This window comes from Gigantopelta aegis, chromosome 2 (genome assembly GCF_016097555.1).
Source record: "Gigantopelta aegis isolate Gae_Host chromosome 2, Gae_host_genome, whole genome shotgun sequence".
Taxonomy (NCBI): domain Eukaryota; kingdom Metazoa; phylum Mollusca; class Gastropoda; order Neomphalida; family Peltospiridae; genus Gigantopelta; species Gigantopelta aegis.
In genome coordinates, this window is record NC_054700.1 from 24,902,022 (window position 1) to 24,923,205 (window position 21,184).

Below are 21,184 nucleotides of genomic sequence, written 5' to 3' on the forward strand. Positions count from 1 at the left end.
TCTTGTTTCAGACATTGATAGCAGATAGAAAAACCAATTTGTTTTTGTTTAACGACACCACTAGAGCACATTGAATTACACCAAACATTTGGTAAATTTGACATATAGTCTTAGAGAGGAAATCCGCTACCAATTTCCATTAGTAGCAAGGGATCTTTTATATGCACCATCCCACAGACAGGATAGCACATATCACGGCCTTTAATATACCAGTCGTGGTGCACTGGCTGGAATGAAAAATAGCCCAGTGGGCTCACCGACGAGAATCGATCCTAGACCGATCGCGAATCAAGTGGACGCTTTACGACTGGGCTACATCCCGCCCCTGGTACCAGACCAGTCTATCACTTCTCGTGAAGTGTTTGTCTCTTTTAGAACAAGATACCAGAACTAGATTTAACTGTCTGCTTGTTGTATAGCTGACAACAGTGTTCCCTTCCAACATTCATGCGGGTTTGGACAAAACATTTAGCACTGGCAATTTCTTTAGCTGAATTGAGCGACATGCCAAGATAAGATAGGAGATGGCACTTACTCAGTTTTTCCATTCGTTCCGTGTTTTTACCAATGCCAGTTGTAAAAGAGGTTGATTCACATTCTGCGATGCTGTAATAGACAAGAAGTATTTGACAAATCTCGTCACAAAATCGGTCAGATACAGCTTTCATACATACAAACATACCTCTCATGGTCAATCTTCACCAGTCTTTTATTGAGTTACTGGGAGAAGAAGCATAGTCGCACTGACCAGTACAGGATCTTTGTATTTAGATGTCTGTAGGTCGAGTTTTGTATCAGCTTCGTGATGGTTGCAGAAATCAAGCTTCTCAATTTTAAAGGGACATTCCTGAGTTTGCTGCAATTTTTTAGATGTTATCGACTAACAGAGACTTTTTAACGATTGTAATTACATATCAAATATATTTTTCTGCATAAAATATTAGTGGCTGTATATTAAACGTGTTTCTGGTCGTTCTAATATTTGTACTAGGTTAAATTTCATTTTACTTTTTAATTAAAAAAATTCGTACGTACGGAATTATTTGAAGACAAAATCCAGTTTTGGCTTTTTACAAATATTACGACGACCAGAAACACATTGAATATACAGACACTGATATTCTAAACAAGAACATATATTTAATACGTAAGTTTAATCGTAGAAATATTTTATTAGTCGGAAACATCTTACAATGCAGCAAACTTGGAAATGTCCCTTTAAGCTCCACTATTAATTAGGTAATCTCTTCCTCTATCACTGTGAAATTTCAGCTGGGATCTCACAGCATCGGTCTTGTTTTTCACAGCATGGGTGCAGTAGGTTCGAATCATGTCAGTTGACACTTTGAGCTTTCACATAGTAAATAGTAACGGACCAAAAGTCTAGTTAGCTCTGGTTTGTTTTAGAATTCCACGAACAAGTCCCAATTTCTTTCCTGACTGCAGGCACGGCAGAAGTATGTAGAAATTGGGAGGGGGCTGACTGAGGGCGAGGGCGCAAAGCAAAGCTTTTAGGGGGGTCGGGTTATTCTCCTCTATAAAATTTAAAACTAGATGTCCTGAAATGCAATTTTCTGCATTCTACAAGTAAAATTCATTTCTGCCTTAAGATTTACTACCAATAATATTTTTTATTTAGAATTATTGGGAGGTAGACCCCTACCCACACCCCTGCTCCGCCGTGCCGATTTTCATTTGTTAAGACAGAGGGACAAGCTAATATTTTGAAAGATGATGGTACATAATAAGTAAAATTATTTGTTGAAACTGATTATAATAAATCAAAACTAATTCGGTTTTATTTGTTTCACTTAGAAACGTCAATCCGACTAGTGGGAGGAGCTGCAGAATACGACATAGTCAGTGGGCGTGTCCAGATGGTAAAGAATGGCGTAAAAGGGCGTATTTGCATGAGACACTGGGATGACCGAGATGCTAATGTGACCTGTCGACAGTTGGGACATGGAGGGGGCGTGGCCTATCGGTTTCCCAGTCCAAACATTGGTCCTTATCTCATGTCACAAGTACAGTGTTCTGGGTTCGAAATTTCCCTGTCCAAATGCAAAACCGGAAGCAAGGTGTGCAATATCGCCGGAGAAGCAGGAGTGTTGTGTTACAAGAAAGCAGGTAAAGATTTTATTTGTGGCTGTTCTAGAAATGATCGCCTGGGAGTGGCATTACCTATTTCCATTTATCACCTCCTAGAAAAAGGGGGGGGGGGGGGGGGGGTATGTTGTAGCTCGTGTTGATATTTTGTATTAATTAGTAGCTCACGTTATAATTGTTACAGATGAGCTAGAACAGCCAGTGTAATATATTGTGGATCACACACATTAGGAGGGGAGATCTAGATCGTTTATGAGTCAATATTAGATGGGGGGGGGGGGGGGGAGATCTATATCGTTTATGAGTTAATATTAGGAGGGGGGATCTAGATCGTTTATGAGTCAATATTAGGAGGGGGGATCTAGATCGTTTATGAGTCAATATTAGGAGGGGGGATCTAGATCGTTTATGAGTCAATATTAGGAGGGGGGATCTAGATCGTTTATGAGTCAATATATGTTGTGACAGAAAAATATAAAGCGTGGTGGAGAAAAAACGAGGTGTTATTGGGAGGGGGCATTGCCGCACATCTCCCCCCCCCCCCCCCTTTCCACTGTCTACGCAAGTATTTCAAAAGCCTACATATTCGTTTTAAGACGTTAGCCAGTCTATTTCAGTGCTCATAATCTTTATGTTGTATGTCATGATAAACATTATCAGGGGAGTCTGGGGGATGTTTGCAGGAATGGGGTGCAAAACGGGAGTCTGTTGTAGTACAGGGGTGGAACGTAGCTCAGTAGAACAGCGCTCGCCTGATGCGCGATCGATTCCCGTCGGTGGCCACATTGGGCTATTTCTCGTTCTAGCTAGTGCTCACAGCTGGTGTAACAAAGGCTGTGATATGTACTATTCTGTCTGTGGGATGGTGCATATAAAATAACCATTGCTGCTAATCGAAGAGAGTAGCCCATGAAGTGGCGACAGCTGGTTTCCTTTCTCAGTATGTCTGTGGTTCATAACCATATGTTGGACGCCATATAACCGTAAATAAAATGTGTTCAGTGCGTCGTTAAATAAAACATTTCCTTCCTTTTTCAAAGTAAACTAACATGCGTTGTATAGAGACGATCTTTCCCTACAACATTCAGGCAACCAATGAGTTTTTGGGATGCCTAGCACCCTCCCCCTGGATCCGTCCCTGATTATGTATATGACTTTTAGTACAGCAGTGGTTGTACTGGCAGGTACGAGTGTACGTCTAAAGCTGGTGGGCGGAACCCGTACGTCTGGCCGGGTGGAAGTGGAGTATGGCGGAACTCGAGGGACCATCTGTATGGACAAACAGACTCGATGGACGGGATCACGAAATGCACGAGTCGTCTGCAGACATCTTGGATTTAAAGACGGGTCCATCACGAAGTGTGTAAAACCCTTTTTACAGTTGTATCTGTACCGTATATCCTCCCTTTGATCAAAATCAGTTAACGTTCCTACTGCGTTATGTAGTCTTTTTCTAGTAATATAGCTTTAGCCAACGTCATTTCCTGAATATTGTATAGCTTGTTTAACGACATCAAATGCAGTAACAAGACTGGTCGGGGGCAGGATGGAGGAGTTTCCTTCTATGTGGATTTTGTTTTGTAATAGGAATAGAGGAAGAGTATATCTAACGTTGGAATGGCTCTTGGTGTCAGAAAGTTTGGATAGAATTAAATACTATGAATATAAAGCCCAATACGAGATTTTAATCGACACCTGTAATAATTATATATATTTAATTTATATTTGTTCATGTAACAAGCACACTGTTCTGTGCAAACATGCATCAGTTGTCTCATCTCTGCCTAGACGAAATGCATCTGAGCAATTTAAAAAATATATGTTCTGTACAAATAAAGTTTGTTTTGTACTAGAGCACATTGATGTGTGTGTGTGTGTGTGTGTGTGTGTGTGTGTGTGTGTGTTACAAACGTTCTGGTCGTATGAAAAATGTGTTTTTAACAAACCTTTTTAATAACTAAATAAAATGGATCCTGGTCTGTCAGGACCCCTTTACAATAATGCACGTATGTTGGTTTTCTTGTAGAGGCGAAATGAAGTCGGTCAAAGTCAGCCCAGTGTTTATGTCGCACCTCCAGTGCTATGGCGTTGAGACGTCTGTGTTTCAGTGTCGAAACTCTGGCTGGGGATACCCCGTGTCAGCTGGCTGTCGATCTCATGACCATGACCTCAGGGTGCAATGCTACCGCAATGGTAAAACACTTCGTTCTTTAGCTGTAAAAGGGCATCTCATCCATGTCTTAAAGGGCATCTCATTTATGTCTTAAAGGGGCATATGCGATATGTCCAGCACAAAAATGCATGATTTAACTTGTGTATAAAAAGATATTATACTGTATTTTCATCATTTGAGTGGTCTTTAAAACCGATTTGACTTTTACTAACACAGACAGTCAAGTTTATATTTATTAAAGGTTCTCTATCGCCTTGTATATTCTCTATTTTATAGCATGTATGACGAATAACAGTTACTGAACCATCTATTGTTATAATAACTTCTTCGTCTTATGATCTTATCAGTAACATCGTCTACTTATAACACTGTCAGGATTTGCATTTAAAACTATTTTACATATATATCACTTAACCCGAGTACTCGGACGGTAAGAGAGGTCATTTGGACAGTTATAATGCTCATTACGATAATGCCAATCTAGCTCTCTTACCGTCAGGAAGGAAATGTTTTATTTAACGACGCACTGAACACATTTTATTTATGGCTATATGGCGGCAGATATATGGTTAAGGACCACACAGATATTGAGAGAGGAAACCTGCTGTCGCCACTTCATGGGCTACTCTTTTCGATTAGCAGCAACGGATCTTTTATATGCACCATCCCACAGACAGGATAGTACATACCACGGCCTTTGTTACACCAGTTGTGGAGCACTGGCTGGAACGTGAAATAGCCCAATGGGTCCACCGACGGGGATCGATCCTAGACCGACCGCGCATCAAGCAAACGCTTTACCACTGGGCTACGTCCCGCCCCTTTACCGTCAGAGTACTCGGGCTAATAAATCACTATTATACCTGAATGTTTATGTAGGTCATTTAACAAACTTTATCTATTGATAACCAACAATAATATACACTGTTTGGCGGGTAATGACAGAGTCAATAATATATAGCTTCGTTGTTTGATTCAAATTTGTCTTCATTGTTGAATTATACCGACCAATCACGAAGTATGGTAACTTAGTCGGACAGAGAGGCAGATTTGGGTAAACATTAGAAGGACTAGATTCACTGCGTAGACTCTCAAATTACAATAATTAAACTGATGTACGTGATGTTTCAGTACGGCTCACCGGTGGAGAGTCAAGTTTGAATCGTGTTTCCGGAGTCGTTTGGTTTCTGGACCACGGCATATGGCAGCCCATCTGTACTTCCGGTTTCGACCAAAGAGCAGCAAAGGTTGTGTGTCAAGAACTTCACTTAGCGCACGCAGTTTCTCCGCCGCTGGGAACGTTCAAAGTGGACATGAAACACCAATATATGCGGCTTCTTTACATCAAAGGCAAATTCGTCAACAACATTAAATGTACAGGGCTCGAAAAATCACTCGCAGCCTGCTCTTACAAAATAGGAAGATGCAAAAAGATGTACAACACCTTTGCATTTGTCATCTGTACAAGCAGTAAACTTTCGGACGGTACGTATGAAGGTGTATGTACTATTCGACATAGATTACAAATATCAGGCATCTAGCTGATCAGGTACATGTGCTGAGGGATTTTTCGAAGCACCAACTTCTTTTAATTTGTGACACTATGTTGTATTCTTGTATATATGTTGCATTAAGGTCTCACTACACAGATGTCATCTGCCATTGAAACCCATGTTAAATTGCCCAACTTCAAACGAAGATTTTCCATAGAACGGGTTCTCGTTGGCACTAACAACATACACCATTGCGAACATACATTATAAGCATTTATTTTTACTCCGAAACTAAGAACATTTACGTCTCAGTTTTTTTGCTATATGACCGCATCTGGCTGTAGTACCGGTCCGAACAGGTGGTTCATTAACCGATTCACTCCGGCTGTCCCTTGTGCTATACACCCATGTCCCAAAAGGTCGATGCACAATATTACAAAATAACATGGGCAAAATATAGCCAGAAGGCTTACCATTAAACATACATATTGTTTTAATTCTTCACCATTTCCTAGAAGTGAATATATGAACCATAACATGTGTTACAAGTATGAACTATAGTGGACCGTGATGAATGAACTCTCACCCGGAAGTGATCTGTGTAGTGAGACCTAAAATAGTTGCAAGGTCGTATCCATGATTTTTTGGGAGATGGTGCGCCTTTTTGAAAGGGAACCATGCTACGTTTTAAGACGTCACTTACAGTTACTGTAGCCAGAAGTACACTAAAAATCCATTAAACGTCCAGTTGACCAACATATTGTACGTGTTCGTCACTACAAATAAATACATGTCTTGTAGTCCCAGGAGCGTATGCAGGCTGCTTCGGGATGTTCGACCTAACAACCTCCCACCCACCGCAGAGGCTAAAACAATTTTGTCAGTGAAATATTAGGCTATTCATATATGTGTTAATGGGAAATGTAGACAAAATGGTCTGCTTGGTTCATATTCGAACCAGCCCTGATCGAGACGCGCAGCGCCCTTGATTCCACTGTATATTTCGGGACCCTTTGAAATTCTGGCGGGGAGAGGATGTGAGTGACTATATCCGCCGATATAACAGTGCAAATATAAGTTTATTAAAGGTTTAGTTAAGTATGTGCTGGGTCGCTAAATTTGCTCAAGAAATTAATTTTGGTTTTGTGTATGGTAAGGAGTCTTATCAACGTTAGCATACTACTCTACATATAGACCATCAGCTGGGAGAGGGTAATCCTAATAAAAAAAAAACCCACCCCAGCCCTTGGGTGGATTTGTGGCTCATGACATAGAAAGATGAAATGCAGGTGTTTGCCGTCTGTAAATAAGTTATTTTGGCAACACGGTGTCCAAATAAAAGCCATTTTTCCTTCTTTGAGCCGTATATTTTGATTTTGGGGTATGATTAATTAATGCTAAATAAAAAAATAAAAATGTTTTTAGCTAAACCTGTCTGATTTGGTCTTTTTTAAGTAATAAATACGTTTTCTATACCAAGCAGTCATTTCCCAAATGTCAAGGTGAGCGAGGGCGTTACAAAATTCAAGATGGCTTCCAAGATGTCCACCATTTCATGTTATTGGCTATAACTGCCTCTATATTAAACCTAGGATGATACGTTTTGTGTCTAGCCATAGGTGTTTTTTTCGGGGGGGGGGGGGGGGGGGGGGGGGGTGGTCAAAGAATCCAATTAAACCATTTACAAGATTGGTTACGGTTTATGTGTTAGGAAATCCAAGATGGCAACCAATATGGCTGTTAATTTATGTTTTGAATATAACATTCTTCACATTAATTCTATAACAACTGTTCATTTTGGCGTCTAGTCATAGTTCTGTGGGGTCGGTGAGTTTGTTTAAACTATTTACAAAGTTGATTAGGGATTACATAATAAGAAATCCAAGATGGCTACCAATATAGGTGTGAAATTATGGGCAATTCCACGAAAACATCAACCCCAGGGTGAAAATACAAAACATACTTTCTGATTATGGTTTATTGTTATTTTCTGGTGAAGGCTTCTTGCACAAGAGATGAATTAAAAATTATAAACCTTTCCCACAAACCAAGGTAACACACGTGACATACTGGACAAAATGTATTTGTATCTAATTGTAGCTCGATGTCAGGATTGTTTAGAATAGGTGGGGCGGGGGTGGGGGTGGGATGTTCTTTCTTTTCTTTTAAATTGATGTCACATGAATGGAAATTAGAAAAAACAATGATGTCAAAAATAAACGATAATCCTGTTAATTTTGACACTTCACGAAACCCTGTATATACCCTGTATAAGATATTTGCTGGATCTATCATTGGCAGGTAATCTGCAAATTAAATGGTTGGGTGGGGACTGGTCGATGCTGCGTGAATTTGTATGGGCCAACATGTATATCTGAAAACTCGAACTAAGTATTGTACATGTATGTTGTCTTCGTTGCTTGAGAAAGGTGGCATCTAGCTCAGTCGGAATAGTAATCGCCTGAGGTTCTGTAGTCGAAGGATCGTGGACCTATCCTCCGGCTGAATCCCCCCCCCCCCCCCCCCCCCCCCTTCTCAGCCAATGGCCTACGACTGGTATGAGCTGTGTTATCTATGGACATGTAGCAGACGTGCGGAAAGTACTCGCCCGCTCGCCAAATGCAAGTAAAAATTCTGACGGACAAATGCAACTACCAGTCCGACGGGCGATCTGTCTTTTTCTAACTAACTGTATTATCATTTTATTTATTTATTTTGCATTGAATCCGCGACTATGTATCAGTCATGCAAGAATTCCAAACCATTGAAACAAACGTTATAGAATGAATGAATGAATGAATGAATGAATGAATGTTTAACGACACCCCAGCACGAAAAATACATCGGCTATTGGGTGTCAAACTATGGTAAATTGAAAACTAAAGGTTTTAGAATGATGTCGAAACTCACAATAATACATGCGCCGCATTGCCAATAAACGACTTAAAGGGACACGCCCTAGTTGTTAACCATTACGCCGTTGTTTTTCGCTATTAAACCCATTTTTCACCAATAAAATTACACTTTACTTACATTTTATTATTTAGAATATACATTTCCATTCTCCTGAAGTGTTTTTTGGTAATCCTGGTAATCCTAATGTTTGTAATACCACGAAACGCATTTTTTGTATTTTTTAAAAACGCACGCGCCACCGAGGAAAAAACGTTGAGCAGACGGGGTCCAATCTATTTTTAGAGGGGATCTTCCCGTTTCAACGTCACAGATATTGGTATACCACGTGACCGTTATCATTTTGGTTCGGTTTGTTTTCTCGTGCACGGTTCGCGCAATCAACATCCGATTTGTTGTCGTTTGCTTGTCGTTCATTTGTGAGGTTTTTTCTTCACAGTTCGTGCACATTTTCATTAACAATAAAGTTCAGACAAGTAAGTATCTCAATACAAAACGATACAAACCCTTAAAACCAATAAGTCTTACGATATCGGGAGAGGACAGAACAGTTGGAACATGCCCAGGAGAGGTGAAAGGAACGCACCCCAAGTCTGTGTGCACTCTGGGAAATTTGTCGTGACATAGGCATTTCTGTGCTTCGAGCGACATCTACCGGTGACATCAGAATACTAACTTTCAAAATTATTTCAAGTAATTGAGTCACGGCGATTCCTATGACATTTATCGATATAAAACCTTTTTTTTTATTCCATTTTATAAAAACGTGATCTAAGTGTGTTACAGGTTTGTAGATTAACCAGAATTATAATTAATTTTCGCGGGCTGAAACTAGGGTGTGCGACTTTAAGAGTTCCAAACTGCGCAAGCGCAACATTCCAGAACCGGGTTATAGCAAAAATGGGACCATGCCAAAACAGCCTCAAACGAAAATGAAACCAAATTGGACAGAATGGAACCTAGCGTTGATTGAAAGGGAACCCGACAATCTATATACCTACAAGATATTATTTTTTGCCATTACATTGTGGTGCCGTTATAGCCAAATCGGTTCCATTTTCGCCAACAAAAATGGTTCCGTTTTGATTGTGGTTCCGATTTACCCTAATTCCCAGGAAACAGGGCATGTCAAAGATCAGTAGTCCCTAAACAAATAATGATTTATATGCGTTGAAAGTATGTTGCCGGTGAGTTTGAATAGATTCTTCAATTAAATACTTGCGGGATGTCACTTGAATTTTGTAAATCTATATGAAAGAAATGTGGATAACGTAGTCTTGATCAGAATATTTCAACATGTATTGATTTGTCAATCAAGGTTAGGGGTAACGTTTGTTTTCTTTAACGACGACACTAGAGCACATTGATTTTTTATCTTATCATCGGCTACTGGACGTCAAACATATGGTCATTCTGACACCGTTTTTTAAAGGAAACCCGCTGTCGCCACATAGGCTACTCTTTTACGACAGGCAGCAAGGGATGTTTTATTTTCGTTTCCCACAGGCAGGATAGCACAAACCATATCATTTATTGAATCAGTTATGGATCACTGGTCGGTGCAAGTGGTTTACACCTACCCATTGAGCCTTGCGGAGCACTCACTCAGGGTTTGGAGTCGGTATCTGGATTAAAAATCCCATGCCTCGACTGGGATCCGAACCCAGTACTTACCAGCCTGTAGACCGATGGCCTAACCACGACGCCACCGAGGGCGGTAAGTTTGGGGTCTGATTTCGTTCATTTGCCACGATGTTGATAAATTACCAAACGGCCTTAATGTTTTTGTCATTAAATATATATATATATATATATATATATATATATACAGTGGCATAGGAAGGTGCCAAAAGTGTGTGTGGGGGGGGGGGGGGGGGGGGGGGGGCGCACACACATACATGCTGCTACTGGATCAAGAAAAGTGGGGGCCTTCCACCTCTCTCTCTCTCTCTCTCTCTCTCTCTCTCTCTCTCTCTCTCTCTCTCTCTCTCTCTCTCTCTCTCTCTCTCTCTCTCTCTCTCTCTCTCTACGCCAGTGATATTAAAATATTGCTAAACAAAAGTATACTTTCTGTAGGCTGGCGGTCTAATAGAAATTCTGGCGGCCTAGTAAATTTTAGTTGGTTCTGGTCCGGCGGGCTAGTGAAATATTTTCCATTTCTGCACCCGTGTGTAGGTATAAAAGATCATTTGCTGCCAATAGAAAAATACAGTAGGTTTCCACTAAGACTGCAGATCAAAATTATCAATCATTAATAAATCAGTGTGCTATAGTGGTGTCACTAAACAAAACAAATACCGTTAATGGTTCGGGTCATCAAGCTGTTATGCTCCAATGAAAAAACAATGACACTGAAGACATTCTTTTCCCTTCAAAAGGACACAAAGGTGCGTTCATCTGCAAATCACAGCACAGACAAATACATTTGGTCAGCTGCTCCTGTTGTCGGTACAAAATAGAATCAGTCTTGAAAAGGTATTAACATATCCTATGCACCCAGTTCCATGAACACTTGGCACAGACCTAGAACAGATGTTTCTCTCTCTCCATTACCGAAATCAGCAAGGGTGGATTTTGTCACTAATATCTACCTCAAAGGTGCCATCAAAGCATCTGAACGAGCACGAAGGGGAACATCAGAAACATTATTGGTGAAAGGTCCATTGACGCAGGATCAACCTCTCTCAGCTTCTGATGGGACAGACTTGAGCCTTCTCCCGCCGTGCAGATCTTCCCTTAGGCTGCACACAGAACGTGCCAATTATCACACACGTTTGGAAAACAGCAAAGATTGCAAAACCTGACCTCCCAAATCCTGTTGGAAAAGGATGTAAAGCAGTTCAGCCAGGATTGGAAATAGAATGGACACAGGGAAATATTCTTCCCGCAGACCTGGTTGATGTATTATGTGAATCTGGTTATGAGGGTGAAGAGCTTTAGGGAAAACCAGCTGAACTCATCAGTGTAGTCGATGCTGTGCATGTGGATAGCTGTGATGTCATTAGCTTTGATATTTAAAAGTACGTTGTAGTGATCGCATCAAGAAGTAAAACCGTTTTTATGTAAATATGTAATAAATATTTCTCTTGAAACTAGAGCTGAATCTGTATAGGCCACCATCTTGAATTTCATATTATGTAAAGCATTACAACCTTCTAGATGGATATATGGATACCTTGGCCTCCAAAACCCATGACTAGTCAGTCTGGATTTAATGTGAAGCAAGTTATATCCAAAACATAAACCGTCAGCCATATTGGTGGCCATCTTGGATTTCCTATGATGTAATTCCTAACCAACCTTGTAAATGTTTTAAATGAATTCATTGACCCCTGAAACCAATGACTACACACCAAAAGTAGCAGACGCCACAGGTTTAATGTGAACCAAGTTGTAATTAAAACATAAATTGACAGCCGTAGTTGTGGCCATCTTGAATTTCCTATGATGTAATCCCTAACCAGTCTTGAAAATGGTTTAAATAGGTTCTTTGACCCCGAAAACCTATGACAAGACATCAAATTTGTCATTAAATATGAAGGTAGGTATAGCCAATAACATGAAATAATGGTCATCTTGGACGCATCTTGAATTGATTAAAATACACTAAGATGACCTTGGTTTATCAGGCACATTCCAAAAAGGGACATCTGTTCCTACACAAGACAATAAAAAAAACCTAAATACAAACTTTCCAGGTTCTGCCATAGTCTTCCAGACTATTAAGTATCACAATGCTCTAAACCACTTGCTTCCCGAGGGGTAGGCTACATTACAGCCCGTAACTTCTGAAATAACCCGTTGCCAGAGGGCAAACACCTGAAAATCAGTGTCAAATTGAACAAGCTTTCAGACCCACATAGTGGCAAATCCCCCCTCCCCGAGGGACGGCGGTCTATTAATGTTAGACCAGCTGTTAGTCTAGCGCACACGGCACATAAAAGTGGGTTTCAAAAACAGAAATGTGTTTCATGTTTCGATCGACGTTAACCGCAGACGTCCGAAACGAATAACGCACACGGCGAAAGAAAACATGCGAAATACGACAAGTAGAGCCCCCTAACTGTGAAGTAGCATGATCACAAAACACCATCCCCAAGTTCAGCCAGCAAACGTTTCGCTAACGTTCGTGAACTATTTGATTGGTTCCCTACGTGGCTATTTGGTTCACTGTGAAGCGCATAAACCAGTCTAGAGGATGTTTTTCCGCTCTGATATTTCGCCATTAATTAATTTTTTGTTTAGCAAGCAACGTACACAGCGAAACACATCGGAGCGAAACACAAACGTGTTTTTCAAATCAAACAAATTTGATTCGCGAAACAAGTTTCGCTAAACAGTTGCGAGACAATTTTTTCTTGTTTTCCGGCAGCGCACACGACAAACAAAATGAACTTAAACATGTTTTTGTTTCGGGAAAACGTATGTTCAACTGCCGTGACCGTTCAGCTTAAAAGGCATATTTCCTATGGTTCATATTGCATTGCATTGTGTAACTTAATTATTGCATTCGAGGTTAAAGGTCAAAGCATTATACCGCCATTGTTGCGACGTCACACTGTTTTACTCAGCAATGAATTTTGCGTGTATTGCTTGTATTGTGTTGCATTGCTGTTACCAGTTTTCTCTGCTTAGGGATTTACTGTTTTGATATTCCACCATAGCAAAGGTAAAATGATAATTCGAGTTTCTCCTATATCGTCTTAAAAAACTTTAACACGGTTATTTATTTATTTATTTTATTTACTTACAAACTTTACTTATTTTACTTTATATTCCTTTAAATTGGTTATAAATGTTTTGGGTTTTTTAGACATACAGCTGACGTTAGACAAGATATTTCCGTCGCCAGTGACTATTAAACAATACGGATTCAACGCGTCTGTCTGTGACATCGGGTGGAGCGACAGAAACGCGCGTGTCACGTGCAAACAGAGTGGATACGTAGGCGGTATCACATTCAAACTCGCCCACGACGTCAGCACGTGGTCCGGAAGGTTCTTGGGATTTGGTTGTTATGGCAACGAGACGGACCTGAATTTATGTCAAGTGATGAATACGTCATCGTCGTCTTGTCTTGCGGCAAGGGCGGCGGGAGTCTACTGTTTTGATACACCCAGTACGTCTGATTAATTTATATTTACATAATTTATATTATTAGTCCCATACCGGTGGACGCTATAGGTTCCATCTTCGACCTTCTGTCTGTCTGTCCCGTATATAGTTTTCCGGATATTTTTTTTTTTTTTACAGCTTTATCATGTTCTGTTAAAGATCTAGTTTGACTTTCATGGTGATTTACCCATTTTTTACAGAGTTATGGCCCTTGCACATAGGAGATGCGAACATTTGTTTTCTGGACTTTCATTTTTGTTGTAATGTTTGGCGATAATAATGCTAGATTATTTTTTAATGCGAAAGCCATAAAATTAAGACGATTTCAACTCCTAGAAAAGCATTAGGCGCAAAGTCTGATAGTAGTACACGCCAAAAATGGTCTTTAATAATTTATGTCAAGTAAAATTAACATTGTCGAAATGGATTGGTACTTAGATTCGTAATCTAACTGTGCAAACATAATGACGTAAATAAGCTGAAAAATACGTTTTTTTTAAACTTTTTTTTTTTTTCACGATATATTTAAGAAATATATGGTCACTCGCGTAGTTTTCTTTATTTATAGTAAAATACAATATTATAAATTTGCAGACTCCAGACCAAAGATTCGTCTAGTGAATTCTAACTCTACTGCCACCGTGTCTTCTGGGCGTGTGGAGATCTATCTCAATGGAAAGTGGGGGACCATCTGTGATCCCTACTGGACTAAATACGATGCCATGGTTGTATGCAGACAGCTTGGATTTATGTTCGGGGTGCCCGCCAAAGGATTTGGGTTTGGTGCTGGCCCGAGCTGGTTGTTTGGAGTAACATGTTCTGGTAGAGAAGATTCAGTCTGGAGGTGCCCGTATAGAGGATTCCACGTCAACAACACGGTGTGTGATGCTCACAAGTTCGATGTAGCAGTGCAGTGTAATGATGGTATGTAGTCATCTATATGCGTACGGACTCTTCATTTTTATAGGGGAGCGGGGAGGGGGGGGGGGGGGGGGGGGGGGCAGGTGGGCTTTTTGCCGAATTAAACGAAAATGCCCGAATCTGGATAGCAAAATTTATTCATATTAGCCTTACTGCCAAACAGCTTTATAGGGCTGCAAACGAACCACTACGCATTTTTACATGGAATACAACTAATTTTAGGGTAGAATGTTGGAAATACATAGTCAAAAGGTCTCAGATTAGCACATTTTGTCCGAATATCTGTATCATTTTTGCCCGAATTTGAGGTTTGCTCCAGCACTAAGGGGGATGTTGCCTCCCACCCTCACCCCCACCCCACCAGTGCCCTGTCTTGTACGCTTATATATTCATCTATACCTCTTTCTACATTTCATTAAAACTGATTTTATCACTGATTGTAAAAAATATAAAGTTATTTTTCTCTTTTTCTCTTTTTCCCTTCAGTTCGTCTATGGCCGAGATCAAACATTGGCGCGGTGGAAGTGTATGATGGTAGAAGTAGTTATGGAATGATTTGTTCAGACAATTTCACTGCCGTTGACGCCGCAGTCATCTGCCGCGAGCGAGGGTACAGGCACGGCGTCCATCTGTGTTGTTCCGCGTTTGGGCCACAGCCAAACAGCATCACCATCACGAGACTTCGGTGTACTGGAAGGGAGCTAACTCTAAGAGACTGTCCGATGGAGAAAAGTCTAACATATTGTCCCAGCATGCTTTACGCTTCGGTCGTGTGTTCCTTCTCCAGTCCTAAATCAGGTGAACATTAAGTAGCCGAGGATGTTCACCTAATCTTACCTACTACTGTTGCTGAAATGTCTTCCGTGTGGGTTTCACTACTAGAATTAAGCTGTGTACGAGTAGTCCAAATTTGTATATATTTTTATATATTGCCTTTTTTTCTCTCCCGCTCTCTATATGTGACCAATTTCTCTATCCAGGTTTAAGGGTCGTAACCAGTTTAAGATGAGTGTGGGTGTACAGGGCGTGTTCATACAAACCAGGTGTAAGGGTCGTAACCGGTTTAAGATGAGTGTGGATGTACAGGACGTGTTCATACAAACCAGGCGTAAGGGTCGTAACCAGTTTAAGATGAGTGTAGATGTACAGGACGTGTTCATACAAACCAGGCGTAAGGGTCGTAACTCATGTAAGATGAGTGTGGATGTACAGGACGTGTTCATACAAACCAGGCGTACGGGTCGTAACCAGTTTAAGATGAGTGTGGATGTACAGGACGTGTTCATACAAACCAGGCGTAAGGGTCGTAACTCATGTAAGATGAGTGTGGATGTACAGGATGTGTTTATACAAACCAAGCTGTGTCATCTTTTGGGACACTTATGCTATAAAAAAAAAATTCAGCAGTAACCCTTTTTATTTAAAAACATCCCTTTTTGTCAAGCTGTAGTAGTCAATATGGCCACAGATCACTGTTATCTTCCCATCTTTAGTGGGTGTGTTTTTAATTAAACCAATGTCCTGTGAGAAAGCTGGACAACAGGGGTTTTCCTTTTCGGGGTATATTGTCCCCAGGCTGGAAAAGGTGCATACAAATATTCCCACTGGCCTACTGATATTAATAAAGGTGCTATAGCTACGAACGCGATTTAGAAACCTATAGCGTTAATAATTGTGGTTTGTAGCCATATGATTTCTCACCATCTTGTTATTTTAGACTAGGAATAGCCTCTGACTATACAGCTTGAATGTATGGTAATTAGTAAATTTATTTATTTATTTATTTATTCATTTAATCGTGTTTTCGTGCTTATATCCAATTAAGGTTCAGGCACGCTGTCTTTGGCACACCAAAGCAATCTGGGCTGACTGTCCAGGATAGAGGTTAGTGGTTAGTTAGTGGTTAGTTGTTAGTGGTGGTTAGTGGTTAGTTGTTAGTGGTGGTTAGTTGTTAGTGGTGGTTAGTGGTTAGTTGTTAGTGGTGGTTAGTGGTTAGTTGGTTAGTTGTTAGTTGTTAGTGAGAGAGATGTCGACGTAGTGGCTTTACACCTACCAACCGAGTCATTAAATTCACTCTGGGTGGGAGCTGGTACCGGGATACGAACCCAGGACCTACCAACGTTAACTCCGATGGCCTAACCACTACACTACCGAGTCCGATATTAGTTAATAACAGGAAGTTTATTTCACAGGTTACAGACTGATCCTGACCCGCAAGTATTACGGACGTGTCCGCGTGTACCACATGGGAGCGTACGGCGACGTGTGTCCGGACAACTTCGACGACAGAGACGCGTCTGTAGTCTGCCGAGAAATGGGCTACAAATTCGGCTTTTCCTTCAATCAGTACAAACCGCACCGAGGTCAGAGGTCAGCGTATTTCTACTGGCTGGGCCAGCTGGGCTGTAACGGAACCGAGTCGGCCATCGCCCAGTGCCGTGGCATGAAGACGTTCGGGTTCGGACATGGAAATTATTGCAGCGGGAACGGATTCGCCGCCGTATATTGCTACAACAAAGCAGGTAATTTACATGACGAGGACGTTCAGTCTTATATCGTTATCTCGAACTCCGTTATGTCGTCAGTTGCGTATCTATAGTTCTAGAAATGACATAAATTTGACTAATATTAGCATAGCAAGGTTTTATATTGGTGGAACCAACCACACTGTTAAGGGGAGACAGGCAAACATAAAAGGTGGTGGGCGAAAAGAGATGTAATTGGGGGATGCTACTCCCTCTGGCTACGCCAGTGTTCATTAACAACTGTTTATCATATAAATGATTATAATTTTATCTTGAATCGCCGACTTCTTGAGATTTTATGGTACGGTCCCCTCAACATCGAGAATAGAAAGTTTATCTGTAGTTATAAACAGTTGTATTCTGGATGTCATACCATGAATGAAGAGGTTTAAGCTTCGTGGTCTAGTGGATACATTGTTGGACAATCAATCTGACGACAATAGTTCAAATCCCGCCAAAGCTTTCTCATGTATCACCCTCTGCCTATCATTCTCATTATCTTAATATATAAAACTTTCCCATTTCTCCCACGATTTCAATCTGTTTCCACCCTTAGTGTCAGTTTCCTGCCACTTTGTCTTCTGAGCTGACAACACCATTGAGTACCTGTCTCAAATTCCTCCACGGGTGCAGTCTCTGTGTACTTCCCAGCATCCACCTGGCATTCTCGTCCTCTGCCGCTAATAAAGCTAGTCTGACACAGGGCACTAACTAACGACCGCTGTAGTAGGGGAGTATAGTAGGTGGTTACAAGTGCCTCTTAACAAATCCAGAAGTAACTATTGAACACTCTCCGAAGTGGTCAGACTAAGCCCACAGCTAAAAGCTGATGGGGAATGACAGGTGTTTGACACGGATAGCCACAAAAGACAAGCATCTGTCGCGTTTTAAGCATAACTCATCAAAGCTGAGAATAAAAATGATTTGTTTTAGCACTATTAAGGCTATGTGCATTGGAAAAATATTTGAAAGAATTGTATTCAAACATTTATATAATTATTTTATATCCAATGACCTTTTGTATAAATATCAGTGCACATATCGCCCTAATCATAGTGCTGTTCATCAATTATTAGAATTCGCCTCCCACATTTGTGAATCTTTGGACAAAAAGGAATACTTCTGTGCTGTGTTCTGTGATATGTCAAAGGCATTTGATAGAGTATGGCACAGAGGATTAATCCATAAACTTGAAAACTTTGGCATGAACAGGAAATGCACTAAATTGAATTAAAGATTATATATCAAACAGAAAGCAACGAGTCATCGTAAATGGTACTCTATCAAAATCAGGCATTTTAATGGCCGGAGTACCTCAAGGCTCAGTATTAGTACCTTTATTATTTTTAATTTATATTAATGATATTGCAGATAACCTAAACTGTGTAACGAGACTATTTGCTGACGATACCAACATAACATCTTCATCTAATGATATCTCTTCCATTGAAAACAACCTTAACTCAAACTTATTAAAGCTTCACAAATGGTCCCCAAAATGGCTTGTATCTTTCAATCCAGATACAACTAGCGTTGTACTTTTTACAAAAGCAATCATACAGCCAAAACCTAACCTTGTATTTGGTACCAAAATATTAAACACAACAGAAACTCATAAACATTTAGGTTTAACCTTTTCAGCAAATGCCAAGTGGACAACACATATTAATAATATTTGTAAATCGGCTTCGGTAATGATTTCTGTACTCAGGAAATACAAATATTTATTAAATCGACAAACATTATTAAAAATATATAAACTTTTATCCGCCCGATATTAGAATATGCATCGGAAGTATGGGATGGGTGTTCTTTAGTCGAGGAAGACATTATTGAAACAGTACAATTAGAAGCCGCCAGATTAATCACGGGTTTGCCCAAATTTGCATCTAGAAAGTCTTTGTATTACGAAACTGGATTAGCAACACTTACTTCCAGGCGTAAATTCAAACAGCTGTGTGCAATGTTTAAAATAATGATAGGTATGGCTCCTGATTTTATGATACACAGTATACCACTAGCAGTTGGACAAAGATCCCCTTGCATGCTAAGAAATCGGAATGATATTTCTTTACCCCTTGCTAGAACTAATTTACTTCAGTCTTCATTTATCCATTCGACAATAAAACTTTGGAACAACCTACGGGCTGAAATTGTCAAAAAGCAATAAAACCTGATGTCCCATGCGTTGCGCCATACTATTCATTTGGTAATAGAAGAGTAAATGTATTACATATCAAGTTAACACACAGGTGTAGTGATTTAAAAGTAGACTTATATCGAGTTGGTCTTAGCACCTATTCCTCGTGCAGTTGTGGATATAATTTTGAAAACAATTATCATTTTTTCTGTGAATGCATTTTATATGAAAGGCAAAGATTTCAGCCAATAGATTTACAACTAGTTTTAAATGGTAAAAATACTCTAAGTGAAGAAGACAATAAAGAAATATTTTTTCATGTACATAAGTATATAAATAAAACAAAACGTTTCCCTTAAGTAGTAAATAAAGTATGGATCTTTAAAATTATTACTATTTATTTATTTTATTGCTATTATTATTATTATTATTATTATTTGTGTAGCCATTACGTAATCATTGCGATGCCTTGTTTGTGTTTTAGTGTTTTCTTTTATCAAACAGGCTGTTTAATTATCGAACATGTTTCCTTTATTCTTTTGTCACGGGGATTCTATAATTCCCGTAACTGAATAAACACGATTATCAAAATATCTCTCCTAACTGTATATCTATTAGATCTCTCTGTAACAGGCGGTTAAACCCTAGTATGGCTCGTCTCTAGGTATGATCAGAGATACGATCTTATATAAGTATATATTATTATAGCACGTTAGTTCTCTAGAAAACACAACAAAAACACAATACACTTTGGAATCTGTATTAATCTACGCTGACAAATGTACAGCCGTAGTAGTTAATTAATAACAGCAATAATAACAACCCAGAACTGATCACTTAATTAGTTAATCTCTAGGTGTCTAGTTACACAATATGCGAATCACTTCACCGTTACACCACACCCACACGTGTGATAATTGAGAAACGCTTCCAGGAGAAGTTAATTAATAAAGGAATTACAACACCATTCCTAACTGGTTAATTTTTAATTAACCCTTACTACTCGTTCAGTAACGTGTGATAATTTAGGAACGCTTCCAGGGGAACTTAATTAATAAAGGAATTACAGCTCTATTCCTAACGGGTTAATTTTTAATTACCCCTAACTACTCATTCAGTAACCTTGTAACACCGAATTAACACTGGTACCGATCACAATAAAGACAATAACCTACAGTGTACCTAGGTCGTCTAGGATGACTGGCTAAGCTTTATATTACCAAATACTCGTATAATGTTAGAACAAGAAGTCTACGATTTACTTTGTCAGATGACCGAAGACACTGTCTAAAGAATATTGGTATAATACAGTATTAAAATATTTAAAAGTCACATCAATCACATCAAGGTTATACACAGAGCAGAAATAATATATTTACCAGTCCAAACGGACAACGTTCCCCCTGGACGCCTTCCAAATGTTTCTCCCGATATCTCTAAAACACTAGCTATTTATTATAAATCAGGATTTTGCCTGGGGGTACAAGGCGGTACCTCCCCCTATCATCTGATTTCCAACTCTACTAGAGTCGGTATATTTCTCTCTGATCGTCAGACTTACTGACGCCAACGTCGCCAAATCACGGTTGTAAAAACCGCACTCGCAGAGGTATTACGTAACTACTCGCCACATGGCCTCCACAGCTGGACTAAGTGCATATTGGAATGCCCGATCGCGCGAAGTATTACGTAACAAGTTGCCCAGCTAGCTAAGTGCAATTAAACTGCACACGGCCCTCTAACACAATTAAAATCGCCACAGGCGAAAACAAATTAAGAGCATGTACCGTCACATCTT

The 21,184-nt window shown here is 39.9% G+C and overlaps 1 protein-coding gene across 1 annotated transcript in view; it reads left to right on the forward strand.

The window, feature by feature from the left end:
• LOC121387826 (deleted in malignant brain tumors 1 protein-like) overlaps positions 1–21,184 on the forward strand; it is an 81,551-nt gene that overhangs the window by 17,462 nt on the left and 42,905 nt on the right. The window contains 8 exon segments of the mRNA XM_041519049.1: positions 1,816–2,127; positions 3,291–3,500; positions 4,072–4,353; positions 5,411–5,764; positions 13,499–13,734; positions 14,331–14,724; positions 15,208–15,519; positions 16,914–17,243. Of these exon segments, the coding sequence (XP_041374983.1) occupies positions 1,816–2,127; positions 3,291–3,500; positions 4,072–4,353; positions 5,411–5,764; positions 13,499–13,734; positions 14,331–14,724; positions 15,208–15,519; positions 16,914–17,243 (2,430 nt within the window).